General features: G+C 35.5%; 1 protein-coding gene across 3 annotated transcripts in view; it reads left to right on the top strand.

Annotated features, from left to right (window-relative positions):
- The first annotated feature begins 2,512 nt into the window (after nt 1–2,512).
- The window catches only part of LOC148951960 (progestin and adipoQ receptor family member 3-like), a 71,215-nt gene continuing 58,482 nt past the window's right edge, over nt 2,513–15,245 (top strand). Inside the window, exons 1-2 of one of the 3 annotated variants that reach the window (XM_089089448.1) lie at nt 2,513–2,607; nt 12,101–12,694. In XM_089089448.1, coding sequence (XP_088945574.1) covers nt 12,348–12,694 — 347 coding nt within the window. In that variant the 5' untranslated portion in view covers nt 2,513–2,607; nt 12,101–12,347. Of the gene's footprint in view, nt 2,608–9,851; nt 9,941–12,100; nt 12,695–15,245 lie in introns of those variants that run through there. The other 2 variants (XM_089089449.1, XM_089089450.1) reach the window with 2 other exon arrangements.

The raw sequence follows: 15,245 nt of genomic DNA, 5'->3' as shown, positions 1-15,245 counted from the left end.
CGTCGTTGCATAAAAGTGTATTCTGTCCTAACATAAAGTGTACCCCGTCATTAAGTTAAATTAAATAAAAACTTTTTTTGTAAACTCATTCGCCCAGTCTTTTGGTAAAATCTTTGTCATCGATGGTTTTAAAAATAGATGGGTTAGGCGGTAAATATAGTAGGCGGACCTTATACATTTCAGCTGGAATTTCATTCTGGTCTAGCTTTTATTGCTCCCCATGCAGTTAGGAGCTTCTAGTACATCTGTAATGTTTGGTGAGTCCACGTTGTACGTTTCGCACGAAAAAATTAAACGTCAAAAAGGTATTACGTGACAGTGATGGTTGTACAATCATTACGTGACCTCACATAAGGTGTGTGCTATCGTTAAGTTACAAGTGAGGATTCCCCCATGGTTCCTGTCACATGGTTACATGAAATTGCGTCATGCATATTACACCTGACCGTTTAAAACGGGGTAAGTCATATGACGTCATTGGAGTCCAGAGGGGCTGTGTCATTGGAGTCTTGCCAACCGTGTTCCCTTTGATAGAACTGGTGACGTGGCACAGGTTTGAGGGATTTGGAGCTCTCCTATCTGGTTCTTTAAAATCCCTTGTTAATTTCCTATCTGACCGTTTAAAGACGAGGGTGTGTTGTGATGTCAGAAGGCTAGTAACTATTTATTAGCACTTGGATATTATCCCGACCACATTCCAATCAATTATATAAAAATGCTGAAACAATTGGTGGAATTTCGGGAATCTTGCCATCCCATGTGATGTCACAGGGCATGTTGTAGAAATCCTATGGTAAAAGGGCGGGCATGTTGCAAAATTCCTGGGAGGGCATGTAAATGTCTATACTACTGGGAAGGAGGCTGCCACCCCGTTTGTATCAGGACCCATTTCTTACGTTCAAGAAAAAATAATGTAATTTTAGGACCGACATTTTCACGTTTTTCACAAATATTTTTGAGTCTGCACTGTATATGCATCATTAAAGTGGTTTTGCTGCCTTAAACAGAAATGTGCAAACAGGGAAGGGCAAGGGGGCCTTAGCCCCTTAAAAGATTAACAGTACCAAAGAATTACTATATTGGATTACATTCTTTCTGCAACAACCGTTCATTTTGAACAAACTGCATGTATATCTTAAAGAAGAAGCAGGTTGAAACTCTATTCACCGTATCCGCCGTTTCTTACTTTCAAGTTCTTATTATTTGTCAAACTAAACTTCATAATCAAAAATCATTACTGAAGAACTCCAACCGCAAAATATTCAATGTGAAGCGATTTTAAGTGTCAAAGTTGAATTTTAGGACCGCCAGTTTAGCGTTTTCTACCCTTTATTTAAAAGACCCCTCCTCTCATCCCTCCCCTTTCCGTGTTAGTTGGCATATTGTTGTTATCTCATATATTACGCTCGATATTTTTCTGCAACAAGAGGTGGTCACCTCAGAGAACCGGAGAGCTGACAGAGTTGTTGGTTCTTCTTTTCTAGAGTTTTGATTACTTGTAAAAGAGGTCACTTTTTTCTTACGGTTTGTTGCTGCGAATTGTCTGAAAACTAAATCAATTTATCCTAATTATGAACATATTGGAAATCTTGCTAAAAATTACACTGCATGAAGGAAGAGGAGTTTACGCTGTATATGCAACATGAAAGTGGCTTTACTAACTTGGACAAAAATGTGCCATCAGGGAAGGGCAAGGAAGCTTCAGTCCCTTAAAAGAAAAAAAATGCTCTAGAAGTACAATATTGGGAATAATATAAAAAACAGAATTTTTTATAGTCAAATAACCTTTTTTTAATCTTTGCTCTCCTCCTATACAAAAATACATAGGCTCTCCCCCCCCTCAGAAATTACCATCGTCATCCTTCCCTAGACCTTTCTTCAGGATACACAACATGTCATAGAATAGTATTGCTAGGTAATCTGCATGGGGTAAGAGAAAATTGTGAGTCCTCAAAAGGCTTGAATAAAATGATAGAATAATTAATAATATTTGGAGATTTCTTGGGTGGTACCCAAAGAAAAATTTGTATAGGAAGTAATCTACGGGAAAATGCTAGCCTGTCTTTCAGACTCAGGTAGCTTCACTTAAACAAGCTTGTACTAGTAGCTTGTTGCTGCAATTTATGCTCGATGTTTGTCTCTAGTTCGTATGTAAGCCGAACAAAAACAAACAAAAAATTAGACACCTAATTTTTATTTATCTCACACATGTGACTGACAACCCTAAAAATGTTAGAATAAAATTATTAGAATAGCAACGTTCAGGAGCGTCATGTTTGAATTATGTCGAAACCGTTTCATGCAGTTATTTCTTTTTTTTTCTCACAGGTTCTCTGCTATGTCATTCACACTGAATCAACGTCATAATAATGTATGCCGGTTACAAAAAGAACCGCGGAAGTATTGCGGGTTTTACGGAGTAGATGCAGCCTTCTTTGTGGCCGTGAAAACCATCTCTGGGTCAGGGTTACAAGTTTATTTTAGTAGCTTATGGCTGAGCAGCTAGCTGCATTGGAAGTCGTATGACTTCTATATCAGCTCATTGACTTCAGTGAAACTCTGGTATAAGGTCTTGTGGTTCAGAAATAACAGATTAATTATAAACAGGTAATTGTTCGATTATTAAAATTAGAAACTTTCTATGAAAGGTATTTGACTTCACCAAAAATTCGATATTTTATTGAGACAAAATTCCTTCAGTTTTTCTGCTGCAAATCGAATCATTCCTTGGACCATTCTGTTTATAAGACTTTTTTCACTGACTTATTTATAGTACAAAAAAGAAGTATTTTCAAGTCCGGTTTGAGATTATTTCTGGTAAGATATCATTACCATAATTTATCTTGTCTTACTAACTTTAGCTTCATTTTTTTCTTTCGTGTGTCATATTGGGCCTGTTGCTTACTGCACTTAATAGCCAATAATTTCGGTGACTTCAGCATGTACACTATAGAAACTGTTCTCAATTATGAATAAACTCATTGAAACTTTTGGTAAGGCAAAAATTTTCAGGAGATGAAGTAAAAAAACGAAATTTGAATTTGTCTGTTTATAATGAATATCAAGAATATTAGTAAAACCAGAACAAGTTAAATCGAAGTAAACCTTTGACTTGAAATGGAGGGAAGGGGGGGGGTTACAATTGTCGTAAACGTCATTTCTGGATCTTAGTTATTAAAGGTCATTTAGAAACTGATTCTTGCGCTTAATGCATACTTCTCTTCATCTTATGTAAAAATACCAATAATTTAAAATTTCAAGGTTATAAAATATTCAAGGCCGTACACAGGGGTGTTAGGTTATGGGGTTTGAACCCCTCATATACCTTGTGCTAAAAAGAACAAACAGTTTGCAAACTATTAAAGCTAGGAACTAAAATGTAATATTTTCGCCAAAATACAACCAGGTCACTTTATCAGGTTATTTCCAGGACTGGTGAGTTTTTTATTAAGTTATTAAATAAAAAAACAAGTTTTTTTAACTGAAAGTAAGGAGCGACATTAAAACTTAAAACGAACAGAAATTATTCCGTATACGAAAGGGGTTTTCCCTCCTCAACGCCTCGTTCTTTGCGCTAAAGTTTGACTCTGTCTCACAAGTTTAATTTTTAAAACAATAAAAACTTTAGCGTAAAGAGCGAGGCGTTGAGGAGGGGAAAGCCCCTTTCGTATACGGAATAATTTCTGTTCGTTTTAAGTTTTAATGTCACTCCTTACTTTCAGTTAAAAAAACTTGTTTTTTTTTATTTAATTTTTGAACATTTTTGAATAAATGCAGGTTTTGATCTTGGCTCACAGTACATGAAGAATTAGACAAAATTTTCATATTAAGTTACTTTTATTTGGTTAAATGGCTTTCTCGAAACTTGTTTCATTTTATTTACGAACGTTTTTATTAGTAATAAATATGCGTAACTTACGAATTAACTTACGTAACGAACTTCTATATTCATATATTTTTAATACGTATATTAGGAGGTTCGCCCCCTAGTCAATACCTTGCTCTTTAAGCGAAAGTTCGAATTTTGATCCAATTCTTTAAAAATGACCGCTTAATCACAGAGGCCGTTAATTAGAATAAATAGCTATCATGAAATTACTTAAAAAATCTCTGGCTTTATGTGTGAGGTATTGACTAGGGGGTGAACCAAATCATATATGCAATGTTTTTTGTTTGTTTAATTTTTTGTTGTTGCTACTGTTGCAGTTGAAAAACTTGTTTTTTTATATTTAATTTCTGATTTTTTTTAAATAATACTGGGAAGTCCGGCGTCCCCTTAATAGCAATGTCCCTTCCCCCATGAAAACTTCCTTCATGGAAAGCTCCTCCTACAGAACCCCCGACCCCAGTCACGTACGCAGGAATTTGTTTCGGGGGGGGGGGCAATTTGTTTTGGGGGGGGGCAAATCCTTCAAACCCATTAATCTGTGAGAAAAATCCGAAAATTATGGGAAAATGAAAAAATCGTGAGATTTCGGGGGGAGGGGCCGGGCCCGAAGGCCCCCCTCCCTGCGTACGTCCCGGCCCGACGCCCCCCCTCACTATCAGGAAAAATATCCCCTGAAAACGTCTGTATACTTCCCAATAACCAATACTATATGTTAACATTGGGTAAAGTTCATAACTTTCAGCCCTCCTCCCAGGAACTTCGGGGGATTAAGTCATCCTAAAAGACATACTTATAATATTTTCGAACATGCTGAACAAAATGGCTATCTACAAATTTTGATCAGGTGACTTTGGGAAAACAATAAGCGCGGGAGGGGGCCTAGTTGCCCTCCATTTTTTTGGTCACTTAAAAAGGGCACTATAAATTTTAATTTCCATTCCAATGAGCCCTCCCACGATATTCTAGGACCACTGGGTCGATACGATCACCCCTGGGGAAAAAAATAAATAAAAATAAACACGCACCCGTGATCTTTCTTCTGGCAAAAAATGCAAAATTCCACATTTTTGTATATAGGAGCTTGAAACCTCTACAGTAGGGTTCTCTGATACGCGGAATATGATGCTGTGATTTTCATTAAGGTTCTATAACTTTTAGGGGGTCTTTCTCCCTTTTTTCGAAAATCAGCCAAATTTCCTCAGGCGCGTAACTTTTGACGGGTTGGATTAAACTTGATGAAGCTTATATATTTGAAATCAGCATTAACATCCAATTCTTTTGATGTATCTATTTGTATCAAAATAACCGTTTTCTAGAGTTTCGGTTACCATTGAGCCGGGTCCCAATAACCAATACTAGATGTTAACATTGGGTAAAGTTCATAACTTTCAGCCCTCCTCCTGGGGGCTTCGAAGGATTAAGTCATCCTAAAAGACATAGTTATCATATTTTAGACCATGCTGAACAAAATGGCTATCTCAAAATTTTGATCGGGTGACTTTGGGAAAAAATGAGCGTGGGAAGGGGCCTAGTTGCCCTCCATTTTTTTGGTCACTTAAAAAGGGCTCTATAACTTTTAATTTCCGTTCCAATGAACCCTCCCATGACATTCTAGGACCACTGGGTCGATACGATCACCCCTGGGAAAAAGAAAAAAACAAAAAACAAAAAAACAAATAAACACGCATCCGTGATCTTTCTTCTGGCAAAAAATGGAAAATTCCACATTTTTGTAGATAGGAGCTTGAAAACTTTACAGAAGGGTTCTCTGATACGCTGAATATGATGACGTGAATTTTATTAAGGTTCTATAATTTTTAGGGGGTCTTTCCCCCTTTTTTCGAAAATCAGTCAAATTTTCTCAGGCGCGTAACTTTTGATAGGTAAGATTAAACTTGATGAAACTTATATATTTGAAATCAGAATTAAAATCTGATTCTGTTGATGTATCTATTGGTATCAAAATTCCGTGTTTTAGAGTTTCGGTTACCATTGAGCCGTGTCGCTCCTTACTTACAATTTGTTACCACGAACTGTTTGATATTTCATTAAGTATGTCTTATAGAACCAAAATGATCCACAACATTCTGCTAGTTTACTCACTTTAATTACTGTTGCTTGCATAGTTTTATCATTGCCACTTTAACTCTGCCTTGCTAGCATTGTTCATGATGACGTGTTGACCAAGTGGGATTCCTGAAATAAAGGGGTAGTTGTATGCAGTAGAAGGTCTTATTTAGGATTTAAGTGGAGTAATAATCGAGCTGGATGGAAGGAGGTTTTTTTGGAAAAATAAATGCTCTAAGCTTTCTAGCTGAGAAAGATTCCATCCCACAAATAGGAACGCAAAAAAAATCAGCTAAATAATGAATCCCAGGACAGAAAGCTCATCAAATCTCTTGGCGGATTTAATTTCTAGATGAAGTTGGGTTGACGACGCAAGACCTTCGATCGCAACACTGACAGTTCCTTTGTTTTTACTGCAATCAAATTGACTATCGAAGCCTCAGACCATTATTCAATCTTTAGGAAACCTGCTTCAAGGGATAGAGAAGCATTGATAGGGTTCTAACTTTTTGAGAAAGCTGTAGGGTTTGTTGTGTTACAGCCGAAGTGATGCAGAAGTGAGAGTATTCTAGATTGCCCCCAATATATTCCATAATTGCAAGGATAAGAGGACCCAAGATGCAAAACTGAAGAACCTTAACCGTCACATAATGATCCTGGGATGTCCAATCAGTAAGGACGCTTTTCATGGAACGATTTATTCAAAATTTCAACTGCACTGTGTAGATGACAGAAGCGTTCTTATGGCTTAAGTTCTCTTTAGTAGGTCTATGGCTTCCCCATATAGGATGTAGTGCCTCCTTTTACGACATCTTATGCAAAATCATAAATGTATATAAATGGATTAGTTAATCAAGGATATTAAACAAATACTAGAAGTTCAAAGAAAGCTAAATTGAGTAAAAGTATTATTTATATAAGAATACCGACAATTATTTAGGACTTGGAATTGAAACCGTAAAAAAAAAAGAAAACCTAAAAAACTATGGAATGGAATGATTTGAGAAATGTAAGCAAAACAAATTTTTACCTCGTCGCCGCTTGATTGGTGCCACCCTAAATAGGTCTATTAAAAAGTGGATGAGGCTCGTCATGTGATTCTGGAACCTGGATAGCCAGTTCTGGCGATAGATAAATTCTTTCATAGTACATGGACAATTCAAAGTATATTAGTAACACGTAATATCTTCAACATATTAAAAAAGCCTTTTTCCATGGTCTTTCCCAAAATAGGGAGTCTGGAAAAGAGGAAAATTCACTGGGGTTTAGCTCATCTATGAAGTTCAAAAAAGTGATAATGACAAACAAACAACTGTGGGTCTTCTATCTGTGCTCTTTTCTTCTAGTGGGCCTATGAATTTCTTTACAAGGGTTTTCCGTTCACCGAAGGGTCCTGCACTTAATTATCGTCAAGTTTGCATATCATTGGCAGCCCTCTTCATGCGACTGGAATTATTTTATTCTACACTTTTTTTCCTCCGGAAGGGTCAGCCTTATGTTCTCTAGTTCATTCTTGAGACAGGTCCAACCTCGCGTTTAACAGAGCTTTTTTTGCAATTGGTTGCAACTAATTGCAATAACTGATTGAATAAGCATAATTATTATGGTTTATTGAACGTAGTTTAAACATCAAAATGAATTGTTTACAAAAATAAAGTCTTGCAAACCCACAGATTCTTTAAAACTTATCAAAAGCATTGTTAGCTTAAATAGATGAATATTCCAGAATATTCCCCATTTAATAGATGAGCATTCCAAAAATTTTCCCTTTTTATATGTAAAAATTGGAGCTTATTGAGCTGTGAAGTACAATAAAAAAAATTATTTTTAATAGGTTCCAATAAGTGTTTTTGAACGCAATTCAGTAGTTGCAATTGACTATTGAACTCCAAAAAGTATAAAAATCAATAATAATAAGCTTATTTTCATGTGAGAACTTTTAGGATAGTGAAATTTAACTTGAAACTGTTGATCCATCATGCATTGACCATTTTGGTGTTCGTTTAGAAAATCACTTCATCGCGTAGTTTACGCCTCTTTGGTGGCACTTGGAGGTTAAGGAAGGTGACTAAGAACACTTTGAGGATAAGGACTTTTAGCCTAACGCTTCTTGCCACGACTTTGTATGAAGAAACATTGGTACTGGTGCATTATGCGGGCAATGCGAAGAAGTCAAGTTTTGTTAATGCTAATGAAATAAAACAAAATAGAATGAATATATAATAGTTTAGAAACAAATTTGGACTATATATTTGCATATTAGGGGGGGGGGGTGGGGGGGAGCATAACATAGATTGAATATGTAACCTAACCTAGGTACCTTTTCCCCCCCTAAACCTCAAAAAACAATCGTTTAAATATTGTAACTCATTGAGAAACCACGGCTTTGCAATCATTTATCTATAGCGGTCTCTTGCAAATAGCCCGTTTGACTGGTTTCATGACTGGTTTCCTTGATACAGTCTATAGCGGTGGGCCCGCATAATGCACCGGTACCGAAACATTTGTTTGTCCAATTAAAGTTATACAAAGTAGATATACAATTACTTAATTATTATAGCTTAGAACCTTTTTCGGAGGGATAAGCAAAGAGGAGGGAAATTTTTTTATCCTTTGCCTCGCTTCAGTCCTTCTGATTGAAATAGCAAATTTCGAAGTTGATTCAACGTTTTGAAACAGTTTAAAACCATAAAATGAAAAATGGCGTCACTTGATGGCAAGGAAGGGAAAGTGCCCCCTAGATTCTGAAACAAACCCTATTTTGAATATTTCATTCAAAAATATCTTTTGTTTTTGGTATTTTCATTGGAAAAATTGAAAAACTGCCCCCCCCCCTTTAATTGAAATATTTTACTATCTTTTTAATTTTCGTGAACTGGTACCACTGATAATGGCGTATCTAGGATTTTTGTTCGGACGTGGTGGGGGGTATTCTTTCGGGGGGCTTACAAAAGTATTTACAAAACGCATCAAAAATTTGTTTATACCCATTTTGTTACTTATTTACGAGTCGTCCACTAGATATAGGCATGGGGGGAGTAAGCCTGGTAACACTTCTCCTCCCCTCTGGATACGGCATTGGCCACTGAATATGAATTTTTTTTATTTTCAGAAAAGCTAGATACTATAGTAATTATTTTCATTTTATCTATATTTTAAGAAAAAAAGTCAAGTGATTTATTTTCCTCTAACAGGTCGTGTATGTTTTTTATGAATTTTTTGTTGCATCCAGATATTTAGTGGTATATAAATATATTTTTTGCATGTTTAGTAGGTTTAAAAATTATCAAACAATGTCATAAATTCTGTAAAATAATTTCTTATTTTGTTCTTTGAGTCATTTTCTGTTTTTGACAAAATGAATAGTTTAAGCAATATATATATTTATCCCTTTGAAATACATAATTCTTTAATTCTATTATTATTGTTGTCTTTAATCCTTTCTTTACTTTTGAAATTTATACAAAATGAAATTAAAACTAAATAAAAACAGTGAAGTCCCCTTAAACCCTCGACAAAATCAATGGTTTTATTCCCCGTTCCCTAAGAAATTCCGGGTACATCCATGTGTCTATATTGGTACTTTTCCTTTTCTTATGTTTTCAGTTAATTCCCTTGCTTTTACTAAAATTGTGAAAAATGACGGCCCATCTTGAAGAGAAATATTTCAGAATAGTCAATGACAACACAAAATTTTACTAACCCAATCTTAGCTGTTTTCTTTGTATATTTTCATAGTTGTCACGCACTTTAACCCATTTAATTGAAAAGGGCTAAATCTACCCTATTTGAAGCACAGAAACGAGAGCGAAAATAGGATTAACAAACAGCCTACACAGGTACAAGGGTTCAAATTTTATTTAGTGCAACTTGAGATCCCCACTCAGTGTCGGCTGAGATTCATCGCATACTTCCAAACAGACTGTGGAGAGAGTTAGTAACATGTTTAAACGATATGCTGTTTTATTACTTAGAATTATTTGAGTGAGTGAGCTTGTCTATTACCTTTAAAATTATGAATATTGGGATATAGTAGAGAAATCAGGTAGCAAGAAACAAAAACACCTTTTTGATCACCGTACTTACTAAATATAATGATTGCTACCGTTGCAGTTATACCCTCCCCCCTCTAATGCTTGGATATAAACAAAAGCTATAAGAAAATTTTGCTAGTTTTTTTATTTCCACCATTTTTTATTTATAATTTTTTTTATAACATTTCTCGTTAAGAGTTGGTTCATAATGTCAATCTGAAAGAAATTCCTAACTTAGTGTTTAGCCCAGGACTATTACTAACCGTTAGGGATGGGGGCTGAGGCAGCTGAAACAGCAGTGATTCTAGTAAGAGCGTTGGATTGAGAATCAGAGGTAGGGTATTTCTCAGTTTGTACTGCCTTATTTCTGTGTTATATCAAGATATTGTCCTAAAATTAAATAGTTTTATTATATTTTAGAGCTAAAAGTAGCATAGATTAATTCTTATTATTTTCAAAATTTTAGGCCTGGTCCTCCTATTTTTGATACCCCTTAGAGGTGGCAAGGTTGTCCCATCTATCTGTTAGGGGTGGTGATCAGCATAAAGAGACAAAGTTTAGAATATTCACTGCGTAAATATTTACTTTCTGAAAAAAATATATTTACTTTCTGAAAAGAAAGTACTTACTTACTTTCCAATTTGGTTTCTGAAAAAATTAAATATTTACTTTCCAATTTACTTTCTGAAAAAAATATAAACTTTGTACAAGTGTTTTTCAATGCACAAAAATATAATGCTAAGAACCTAATATATACTCGACCAAATAACTAATAAGTCCGAGGTTTATTTGGCTAGGTCTTTGCATTTTCGCTGTTCCGCAAATTTGAAACTAGTTTTAGGGTAGCCTACTGTTAAGAAAAAAGGAAAACTGGCTAAGCTCGGACATAGGTTCCGTATTATTCGGAAGCTCGTTCCACTTAGTGATGACTTGAGACGTGATAAATTCTCCCCCTTCCCTCCCCCAAAAAAGATAATAAAAAAAGTAAATAAAATTAGAAAACCTTAGCAATATCTCTACGAAAAAAGTCCTTTCAAAAAATACAAGTCGAAAGATAATTACATTGCCCTTATTAAAGGTGTCAAGGGCTTCTTCACCTTACAAATAGCCTAATCAAACATTGTGATGCAGCTGACTCAGGCAGGACCACGGATTTTGACGATGGTATTATTTGTGTATAACATTGCTGTGACCTTTTGCTATTTCCTAAACGTCGTGGTTGGTGTGTATTCTCCTTATAGACACCGCTTAGCCAGCGAAGCTTCCATTAGCATCCCAAAATTTACCCCCTATCTAATAACCTTCATTTCCAAAACACAATGGTTACAATCCAAATGGGTTTTTTTTGGTAAAATTCTACTTTAGCTACTTTTGGCTATCTTGGAAAGGGGTTAGGTTAGGAGAATGAAACTTTCAGGGATGGGTCTACAGGCTGAAGTATGTTCCGGGAATTTATTTTGAAGTACCTACCTCCACTCCTTCTCTCCCTAATGAGTCCTGAAATTTGCCTACATGACAGGTGTATATCTATTGAAATTTTGGCACAACAACAATTACCTTAAATTTTCAGTTATCAGTTTTTTTCTATCTGGATTAAATTCTGAAAATTCAATTCCTGTTATTTGAGTAGAATTTTAAGCCATATCAATGTTTTTTTTCAAAATTTTTTCGCTCTTTAGTTAATAATTTCTAAAATTGTTCGAGGGGGAGGAATTTTTAGACGTATATCGGCCAATCCCCCCCTCCATACCCAAATTTAAATTATATAAGCTTCAGCATAGTCTCGTTTGTTTATATTTTAGTTTATGTCGGTATGATAGCGGTAAATTTTCTTATTTTTAACATGGAAAAAATCTGAAAGATAGGGTAAATTGAGCCGCGCCTTTTGAGCTTAGGAGGGCAGAAGAGTTCTCTCTAAATAAGGCCCCGAATTTAGAAACCAGATTCCAATAGTAGTTAGAATTTAGATATAGCTTTGAAATTTTGGACTCTATCAGAAATCCCCTTCAATTTATACTAGCTTCTGTTTAATGACCTCTCTTTTTTCCTTTGCGGCATTATCTAATGATTAGCTTAAGCTGATTGAAAACTGATCGAATTTTCCGTTTAGATTTCAGACAATCAAAGCCACAAGACCTGTATCGCAAATTTAAAAATACTAGAATTTTGGAGGCCAGCAAGAACCTGGATGCTGGCCACATAACTTATTGACAAACGTATACTACCATTCAGGGAAGTACTTCCGCACACACATCTTGACTATTCGGAACAACTGAGCTTCTTTGAACGTTTACACAGTCGCACTCGGTTTAGTGACATAAGAACATATTAGTGATTTGTATCAAGTAAGCTTGAGAATGCCACCACATTCATCATCTCCATTAATTCTAAGAAGACGAACTCCAAGTCCTATCTTAAAAAAGCGAAAGACAAGGAAACGAAAACGGTCAACTCTTATTGTTGACAAAAATGACAACTTAATCTTCGATAATTTAAGCTGTTCGGGTGAAGATGGAGAATCATCAGGTCGTTCTAGTCCAGATTTAGTTCAGATTAACGAGATTCCTCGTAAATTAACGGTAAATTGCTGCAGCAGCCTTACAAAAATCGTTGAATTTGACTTAGCTCCGGATTATTTGAAGCATAACCCATATATTAGAAGAGGATATAGATTTCAGCTTAGCGGAAAAGAATGTATAAAAAGGTGAGTCAGAGTTTATTTTTTGTGTGCCTATAATAAAGTAAATAACAGAATCAAGTAAAATTGGGATAATTAGCCATTTTTGAAATTATTTTTGACAATATAAACCTTTGGGTGCTGCAGCAGAAGCAAGGTGGACGGTTCCACCACCCCTTGTAAAACTTATTGCCCTACTCGAAAAATCCTCGAAAGTGAGTGTAAATCTGAAGTCTGAGGAAGGATGGTAGATTTGCCCCCATAGAATTTTCTTGCTATTCTCATAAATATAGCTAGGAATTTTAGCCTAACCAAACTTGATCATTCATTCGATTATGATTCGAGTTTCTTGAAAATGTTTAATTTTTATCTTTTTAAACGATTTGTCTTAAATTTACGTGGGCAGTAAACAGTTTTTGGTTTTCCCTTTGTGGACCAAAAAAAGAATTAAATCATATTATTAACAACCAAAACTTCACGTTCGAATAAGTTATTTGGGATCAATCAGACACATCTTCAGGTTGTCTTCTTTTTTTTATCCATGGGTTAGAGTCAGAAATTTTCATGGTAAGGGGTCAACACTGCAGAAAATTCTAATTTTATCTTATTTTAAGAAATATTTTAACTTTTTGGTATATATTTGTTAGAAATTTTCAAAACTCTGGTGGATAGTCTATAGTCTGTAGGTTCCAAGGGGCCTCCACTTTCAGAAATCACTTACACCAGGTAGTGCGTGCCAAATTTGGTGGAACTGTGCTACGCTTGGCAGCAGTGGTGCAATTAATACCTGGGAGGGGGGGGCAAGGTTGGAATTAGTTTTCCCAATCAAGTGAAAATAACTATGAAAACTGAAAATGAGCCATATGAATGACTTTATTAAGTGACTGCACCAAACAGGTATTTCACGATGCAATACTATATAACTACATTTATGCACAAACACTAAAATACTTACAAAAAAAAAAAAAAACAGGAAATAAAAACTACACATTCACTAAAAACTCCTCAGAAAACTTTCACAATAACCTCAAACATCAAAACTATTTGTGTTATACAGGAATTTATTCACTATGTTCCTAACATTTTTATCACCAATTATCAAACTTAAATCAAAAGGGAAGCTAACGTTATGTTCTCTCAATTCAAAAATCATATTAAACCTCTGACGAACAAGGACAATCATACAGGACATGCTCACAGTATGAGCCATATAGTACCATAAAGGCAAAGATATCAAACAGTTTGTGGTAACAAACTGAAAGTAAGGAGCGACCCGGCTCAATAGTAACCGAAACTCCAAAAAACGGAATATTTCTGCCAATAGATATATCAAAAGAATCTTCTTTTTATGCTGATTTCAAATATATAAATTTATAAATAATAAATATGCAAATTAGTCTTGCACATCAAAAGTGAAGTGCCTGTGAAAATTCGCCTTATTTTCGAAAAAAGGGGGAACCACCCCATATAAGTCATAGAACATTAGTGAAAATCACACCATCAAATTCAGCGTATCAGAGAACCCTACTCTAGAAGTTTCAAGCTCCTATCTGCAAAAATGTGGACTTTTGTATTTTTTGCCAAAAGAAAGATCACGGATGCGTGTTCATTTGCTGTTTTTTTGTTTTTTTTTTTAGGGGTGATAGTCTCGGCCCAATGGTCCTAAGATATCGGGAGGGCTTATTCGAACGGAAATTGGATGTTTTATTGTCCTTTTCAAGGAACCAAAAAATTGGTAGACTAGGAAGCCTCGTCTCCACTTGATTTTTCCCAAAATCATCAGACCAAAATTTTTAGATGCTCCTTTTTTTCATTACAATTGAAAGGCCCAATAACTATGCCTTTGGGTATAAATTGACCCTCTCCCCCGCAGCCCCGAGGGAAAAGCCTTTAAGTTATAAGATTTGTCCATTGTTTGCGCATAGTATTTGTTATTCAAATACAGGCATACATTTTTGGACGGGAGGGGGGGGACAAATTTTCTGCTGGGGTTTTTTCCACGGGTGAATTTTCTATGGGGAGGGAAGCTTCCAGGGAGTGAACTTGTCAGGGGAAATTATACACTGGGGTATTTGCCAGAATTCTTATACAAAATTCTTGTTATATGTCTTGCTTTCTCATTTCCGACTCAATTTTACGCGCAGAGTAATTGTTCCGGGTAAATTTTCACCGGGATCAAATTGTCTAGAGGTTATTTCTTTGAGGAGGGGGTTTCTCCGTGGAGGGGGAAAGATTTCCTGGCATTATTTAAAAAAGGATGAGAAATTAAATTAAAAAAACAAGTTTTTTCAACTGAAAGTAAGGAGCAACATTAAAACTTAAAACGAACAGAAATTATTACGTATATAAAGGGGGTTGCTCCCTACTTAACACCTCGCTCTTTACGCTAAAGTTTGAATTTTTTCCCAATTTTCTAATAATGGCTCCTGGTCGTCCTGGAGCACAAGGGCCGTTTAATTAGACGCTTTTTTAATAGTACTAAAACATTTTAGTGTAAAGAGTGAGGTGATAAGGAGGGGGCAACCCCTTTATATATATAATAGTTTCTGTTTGTTCTAACTTTTAATGTAGCTCCTCA

The sequence above is a fragment of the Artemia sp. Qi Xiang Cuo genome, chromosome 5, assembly GCF_049724085.1.
Source record: "Artemia sp. Qi Xiang Cuo chromosome 5, ASM4972408v1, whole genome shotgun sequence".
NCBI lineage: Eukaryota > Metazoa > Arthropoda > Branchiopoda > Anostraca > Artemiidae > Artemia > Artemia sp. Qi Xiang Cuo.
Note: the sequence above shows the minus strand (reverse complement) of the source record. Positions and strands in the feature narration are given on the sequence as shown.